Source organism: Chrysochloris asiatica, unplaced genomic scaffold (assembly GCF_000296735.1).
Source record: "Chrysochloris asiatica unplaced genomic scaffold, ChrAsi1.0 scaffold00071, whole genome shotgun sequence".
NCBI classification, from domain to species: domain Eukaryota; kingdom Metazoa; phylum Chordata; class Mammalia; order Afrosoricida; family Chrysochloridae; genus Chrysochloris; species Chrysochloris asiatica.
In genome coordinates this window covers 4,912,882-4,920,633 of record NW_006408589.1, presented here as the reverse complement: position 1 = coordinate 4,920,633, position 7,752 = coordinate 4,912,882, and the positions used below count along the sequence as shown (strand labels likewise).

General features: G+C 39.8%; 1 protein-coding gene across 1 annotated transcript in view; it reads left to right on the top strand.

The window, feature by feature from the left end:
* ATP6V0E1 (ATPase, H+ transporting, lysosomal 9kDa, V0 subunit e1) overlaps positions 1–3,291 on the top strand; it is a 62,183-nt gene extending 58,892 nt beyond the window's left edge. Inside the window, exon 3 of the mRNA XM_006864806.1 lies at positions 3,163–3,291. Coding sequence (XP_006864868.1) covers positions 3,163–3,256 — 94 coding nt within the window. The 3' untranslated portion in view covers positions 3,257–3,291. The remainder of the gene's footprint in view (positions 1–3,162) is intronic.
* Positions 3,292–7,752: the final 4,461 nt, after the last annotated feature.

The window sequence follows — 7,752 nt, the reverse complement described above, 5'->3', positions numbered from 1 at the left end:
GCACTTTTTGAAGCCCCTTTTCCATACAGAATGTTCCTTGCTCCTTAGAAGTGAGAATGGTGAGACTTTGGAAAAATAGAGGGTCACTGAATAAGAGGAAGGAGGACCCTCCATGAGATTGATTGACACAATGCCTGCAACTCTGGGCTCAAGTGTAGCAACTTGAGGACGGCACAGGACCGGGCATGTTTTGTTCTGTTGAACATAGATAGAGTTGTTATGAATACAAAGGAACTTGACAGAACCTACTACCACCAACAGATGGTGCAAATGGCTTGTGCTCAACAGCTAACATAAGAGTTGGCAGTTCAAACTCAGTGGTACATTGAAGAAAAGGCCCGCTGCTCTGCTTCTGTTGGATTACAGCTAAGAAAACTTGTGGAGCAGTTCTACTCTGTAACACATGGATTGCTGTGAATCAGAATTGACCCAGGCGACTAGAAAGAACAACATACAAAAATTTAATGTGTTTTTACATCTAACCCTAGGGTAAAATGTGACACCACTGTACTTTGTCCATAATTAGTCTGTTTATGTAACAATTAAGTTACTTAAGGTCTGAAATCAGTAGAAGACAGTAAATGCCTGTTTGATTCAACTCCACTGGAGCCCAAAAGATGTTATATGATTTAACAATGAAGGTGATTAGAGAAGGGGCACTCAAGTTACCTTTTAATTGAAGCATAATGGGCTGAAATTTAACCTTTGGAGACCTGGTGTGGTGCTATGGGCTAATGCGTCAGACTGCTAAGTCATTTGAACTATAAGGTTGGTGGTTCAAGCTCACCACTTTCTCCTTGGAAACCCTATACAGGGTCGCTATGGGTTGGAATAGACTCAACGGCACTTACAACAACAACATACCAGTAAAGGTCCTGGTATGGCGCTGTGGGTTAATGTACTAGACTGCAAAGTCAGTTTGAACTGCAAGGTTGGTGGTTCAAGCTCACCAGTCGCTCCTTGGAAACCCTCTAGAGCATCACTATGAGTCGGAACCGACTGTACGGCGTTTAACAACAACAACAACATACCAGTAAAGGAGTCCTGGTGTGGCGTTGTGGGTTAATGCACCAGACTACAAAGCCATTTGAACTGCAAGGTTGGCAGCTGCTCCTCAGAAACCCTATGTAGGGCTGCTATGGATTGGAACCAACTCTACAGTACTTAACAATAGCAATATACCAGTAAAAGGAGTCTTGATGTGGCGCTGTGAGTTAATGCACTGGATTGAAAGGTCGGTTTGAACTGCAAGGTTGGTGGTTCAAGCTCACCAGCCACTCCTCGGAAACCCTATACAGGGTTGCTATGAGTTGGAACCGACTCAACGGCACTTAACAACTACAACAACATACGAGTAAAAATGTATGTAATGGATGCGTTGTGGGTTTGGAAATGGCTAAGGAGCTCTGGTAGCGTAGTAGTTACGAATCGGGCTGCTAGCCTCAAAGTCAGCAGTTCGAAACTACCAGCAGTTTCACAGGAGAAACATGAGGCATTCTACTCCCATAAAGATTTACAGCCTCGGAAACCCTGTGCAGGGTCGCTATGAGTTAGAATTAACTCCATGGTACTTAACAATAACAACATATTAATAGCTAGGAGTCCTGGTGTGGCACTGTGGGATAAAACACTGGGCCTCAAGGTTAGGTTTTCTTTTTCAAGGTTTTTATTGTGGATTGAGTAAAAGTTTGCAGGGCAGATCATCAGTTTAAACATTCAGCAAATCATGCACCTTGTTTCATTACAATGATTATAATCCCCTCCATGTACCATCAGTTAACAGTCTTCTCTCTATTCACTTTAGCTCTTTTTTTTTTTTTTTTTAACACTCAGGCATATATAATAATTTACGCCACCAAAGGGCACATTCTGCAAAGTCTGCGTCCTGGCTGCCAGCTCTTAGGCCCTCTCTTCCCATGAATCTAGAGTCCTCAGCTGCTCCCTCTCTCCATGTCCCCATCTCTGCCTCCATCTCTGGTGTCGTTGCTTCTCTGGATAAGGTCTCACATTCCACTTGTGCTCTTCTCCCTTGATGGTCCTAGGGTCCTTTGTTTCTGGACTGTAAGATTAATTACTCCCTTGTTTTTGTTACAAAACTCCTACCTTGTGACAGTCACAATTAGTCATGATAACAGTTACTCACTATTGAATCGTAAGAATCTTATCCCTAACTCTTTTAACGGGACTCATCTAGACAAGATGAAAACTATTCAGTGGCGACCCTTTCTTACCCCACACTCTATTAAACTAAACTCCCTCTTGAAACCTTGTAAACCAGTCACTTCGTGCCCTTATCGCCCCCTCATTTTAGGTAGTCATTATCTAAGTTGTCTGTTCCTGTCTACCCTGTGTACAGAGGGGGTAGCATTGATACTTGATGTGAAGACTCCTTCCCTCTGTGTTGGTATTTAGAGTCACTACCTCCATGAGTACTGGTGGGGTGCTGCCGGTTAATGCACTGGACTGAAAAGTTGGTTTAATCTGCAAGGTCAGTGGTTCAAGCTTACCATCCACCCCTCAGAAACCCTATATAGGGTTGCTACGGGTCGGAATTGACTCGATGGCACTTAACAAGTTCCATGAGTATAGGTCAAGTTCATCAAATTGTAGCAATTTACCTGTGTTTCCTTTAACAAAGTCATCGAGGCTAGGTCAAGTGGGTACTATCTCCAGCTTTGGGTAAAGGTTAGTTTAAACCACATAGTCGGTCATTCAAACTCAACAGCCACTTCTTGGAAACCCTTTACAAGGCCGTGATAATAATGGCACTTAACAACAACAACATACTAATAGGCATATTTTCTGAGCTTGGAAGTAGCGATGATGATAAATTGAGATGATGTCAAAGCACTTTGAGTTAAGACATAAATTCAGAAGATCTTCGATCTTGGAAAGGAGGTTATGGTAATGAGGAAGAAGAGAGCTTTGATGAAGCATCACTGCACTGTGATCTTGGTGGATACATATGAAGACAGGGTGTGTTCTGTAGACTGTATTATTTATTGTGTTTCCATTAGCACAATGTGTACTGAAGGGATTTAACATGAACAGAATAGATTTGACTTTATTTTACTTGAAGTGCTTTTTCCATCTGCATTGAAAATGGTCACACTCCAGCAGGATTTCACCACTTTTTGTTGTTCTCTCCCATCATTCTTTTAGTTGGCTGATTGCAATTCTGGCTCAACTCAACCCTCTCTTTGGACCACAGTTGAAAAATGAAACCATCTGGTATCTCAAGTACCACTGGCCCTGAAGAAAGGTGTACTCTACAGTGCCTGTCATTGAGGTGACTGCATTTTTTTTATTTCTTTAACTTTTTATTGTGAATTGGGTAAAGGGCTACAGAACGGGTCAGTTTTCCAATCAGTAATTTATACATACTTTGTTTCAACTCTGCTTGCAATCTCCACAATGGAACCTCACTTAGCCCACTTTTTCCCTGTGTTTCCTGTTTCCATTCTTCCTCTTTTCCTGGCTCTTCTGAACTTTGTCCTTGGTAAATGATGCCCTTTTGTTTCAACTGCTTGATTATTGTAAGGTGTGTGTTCCTCACTCGTGTGAATTGATCATTTTAAGGCATGTGTGCCTCACCTGTGTTAATTGATTATTGTAAGATGTGTATGCCTCCCTAGTTTGAATTGCTCCCCTTATAAAACTGTTTGTTTGGCTAAAAATTGAGTTAATTTCCAGACTTGAAAGGCGTCTGAGAGCCGATTTCAGGATTCCACCAGTCCCTAACTGACCAGTAAGACTGGTCTTATTTATGATTTTGAGTTTTATTCCACGTTTTTTCTCCTACTCTATCCAGGACCTTCTTATATCATCCCTTTCCGAGCAAGGTGACTGCTCTCTTGACCTTTTAATTTTGCTAGCAAGTCAGCTAGAGTTTGCTTTGACTTTTCAGAATTTTACAGTCATTTTAACACATGGCAAGGGCCAGCTGCTGAAGGCAAACATGATTTGAAGAGCTGAGACAAATTTAGAACTTTGGCAAGGGTTATCCATAAGTTTCTTTTAAACACTACTATTACTCTGCCATTTAAAGTAGAGTCTGATGTTCAAAATTAAGTTTACATGAAGTCTTTTATACACAGATCAGAAAAGTGATGATTTATGTTTGGCATTGTAAGATCCAGCTGCTCTAAGTAGCTGGCAGATTTAAAATTAAGAGTGTTTCTGAGTACTTTGGTTGGAGAGAGGTCTGTTTTTAAAGTTGGTGTTAAAATTGCAGCTTTCATTTGGTTGTGAGGATCATAATGGTATATGATATGGTGGAAACATTTCTTCACCTGCGGAGAGTCAGGAAACCTGTCTTTTAATTTGTTCTTCTGTCCCATTATTTCATTAAATGAAAATTAATATTACATGCTTGTTTTGATCCAAGTTCAACTTTTTTGACCAGGATATTTCTTAGATAGTGCTGGGCACTTGATCTTACCTCACGTCAGGGGCACACCATGCCTGACTGTCCTGCTTTAGTGATGTTAAGATGATCATTGTGGGCCAATAATGACAGCCTGGTTCCTCCTCTTATAAAGCTCCTTCTCCACCTTTTACCCAGTGAGCTTACCCACTGATAACCATGACCTGAACGAATCATTTCAGTAGAAGGTGCAACATAGGACTTTTCTAGTTCTCTCGTTACTTCCACATTTGATTAGCTGATAGGCTTCTGTAAAGATAAAGTTTTCTGCATCAACTAGGATTATTGAGTAACATGAAAGTACAGTTTATATAAGAAAAGCAGGATACAGACTTAATTCCTTTCTCTTAATTTTCAGAGTAAGGTAATGGTGCCCTGGTTACGTTCAGGGCATCCAACAAGGTTTTCGTTTCTCAATATTTTTAATCAGTTACTTTTTTTTTTTCCTGCTCAGTTCTTCTACCACTGACCTGTGGAAACCTGATGAGATTGGCTTCTTTGTCCTTACTTTCGGGCAAAATCAAGATGACTCAGACTCTTGTATATTTTCTGCCCTAAGTTGGAGGCAGCTGCTCTGTTCCTCTACCTACTTTCTGTATTTGTCACATAAAGAAAGCCTGGTTCACTGGTGAGTTCTTATGCCCAGTTAACCCTGGTTCCTATCATTGGGAATGCTAATTTAAAAAAACAAGTACTAATTGCCAGGTATGTTCATTGCCATTGGGATGTTGCTTCTAAAGTCTCTTCAGTGGACAGAGCTAGGAAATTAAACATTTTTCCAAAGAAAAACAAATCATGAGTTTATGTTAGTGTCTCTGATTCAAATTTGACATTACAGGGTTTTTACTTCTTTGATTATTTCACTTGAACCTCTTTCACATATGCAGGGAATCTTAGTTCCTAACAACAGAGATCAGTCACTTTCATTATCTTACAATATATAAAGTGGTAGTTTCAGAGTAGCACCAGCATAACTGCTAATTGTAAGTTTATTTAATGCCATTTAAGATCTTTTTGCAACTTTATTTGTCCTTAGAACAAATAAGGAACAAAATGCTGTTTTCTAAAGTCACTCGAAATAGTTATTTCTTCCAAGATAGATTTATGTGTTCTTCTGGTAGTCCCTGGTATATTTAGTATCTTTACCAACACCGTAATTCAAAGGCATCAGTTCATCTCCAGTCTTCCCTATTCCAAGTCCAACTTTCATGTGTATTTGAGGTGCCTGAAAATGCCATGGTCTGGGTCAGGCGCACCTTGGTCCTTTAAGTGACATCTTTGTTTTTTAATACTTAAAAAGGTCTATTTGAGGCAGATTTACCCAATACAGTATGCCATTTGATTTTCTGACTGCTGTTTCCCTGGCCACTGATTGTGGATCCAAGTAAAATGAAATCCTTGACAACTTCAGTCTTTTTTCCGTTTATTGTGATGTAAGTGTGAAGAGTTTTGTGGGTTTTTTTTCCTTTTTTTATTTTTATTGTTTTTAATGTTTAGCTATAGTCAGTTTGAAGTCTGCCATCTTTGATCTTCATCAGCAAGTTGTTCAAGTCCTCTCTGCTTTCTGTATATTATAGATTAATCAATCTTCTTTCCATCTTAATGCTGCGTTCTTCATTTAATCCAGCTTCTAAGATTATTTGCTCGACATACAGATTGAATAAATGTGGTGAAAAGATTGCACCCTGATATATACCTTTCCTGATTTTAACCACAAGGAATCCCCTTATTCTGTTCAGACAAACTGCCTCTTGGTCTATGTACAGGTTCCATATCAGCACAAGTCTTCTGGAACTCCCGTTCTTCTTAGTGTTATCTATGTGATCTTTGGGGGTGTTGCTGTTAGTGCCTTCCAGTCAGTTCTGACTCTTAGTGGCTCTGTGTACTATTACACATTTTCCAGTCCTGCGCCATCTTCACAGTTGGTATATTTGAGCCCATTGTTACTGCCACTGCGTCATTCTTTCTTGTCGAGGCTCTTCCTCTTTTTCACTGACCCTCCAGGGACTGGTCCTTCTTAGCACCATGTCCAAACTACAGACTTTCGGGGTTAAAGGCATATGTAATTTGCCTGGCTCTTGCTACATTCTCTTCTATAGAATTGTACCATTTTTACATTCTCAACCAACAATATGAGAGTGTCTTTTTTCTCCAAGCCTGGACTTTTACTGATCTGATAGGTCTCCTTTCTTTCTCCTTAAAGTTATATCTTTGTGCAAAGGGATTTGGATTTCCCTAGGTTTTTATCCAGATGTGGTTCTGTAGGATAAACTCTGAAATGCTAACTGCAAAGTAAGCAGTTTAAACACTCCAGCTGCTGTGCAGAAACCATTGCTTTAAGTCGGAACCTACTTGACAGCACATAATAACACGGTTTTTGTCTGGCTCATATTGTTTTTGCTTGCCTTTTTCTTTAAGTTCTCCTATCTTCGACCTGTCCATTCAGGAATAATGAATGGGATTGATTGGGATTTAAAGTTGAAGGTTTCAGACCTCAGTGTTGGGCCTATAAACCTCATGTCTTCCCATGGCAGCCCTGGCTGATCTGAAGAGCTTTCATCAGCCATTCCTTTCAGTCTCATGTTTCTGTTAAACTGATTAGCATCCCCTCAGCACAAACTCAGACTGCTTGAAACTCTGAAATGAAGGTTTCTTCTTAGAGCAAACTTCTAGGAATTACGAGGGCACAGGAGGCCACTGCCCGGCAAACCCCAATTACGAACAGCATATCATTCAAAGTAGTGATTACAGTTGTACTATAACTCAAGGACTTTGGAGTTAACACATCAAGAGATGTAATTTTGTCTAGCATTAGAGCAAACAACTCTTTTAAGACAGAACCTCATTTGTCTTGGTGGTAAAATGAAAAGAAAATACATTCTTTGTGGACTTAGCACTTTTACAAAGTGTTAAGAGTGCTAAAGCCAGATTTGGACCTGTCTTCATCTGATAAGGAAGATGCCTGATGGCGCAATTTGAAAATCAGAAACCCCACTATGGTTTTTGGTGTTTGATTTTGTACACAATATTTGTAAGAGTCCAGATAATGGAAAGTAGAGGATGTAAGCCAGACATGGCTTTCTGCAGAGAAAAATATAAGGAAAAATCATTAAGACTTAAATAATTGTATGCAGATGAAATTGAATTGATTTGAATGACACTGTTACCTGGCTGATCTTTTGTTACTTTAACCACTGTAATTATCATGATTTTCTTTCATGGATTGAAAAACAGAACCACAGTTATTGATGATAGGCTAAGTTGTAGCACATTATACAAGGGGACTTCAAAAGTTTGTGGAAAAATGGAATTGAAAGATAGTGGAA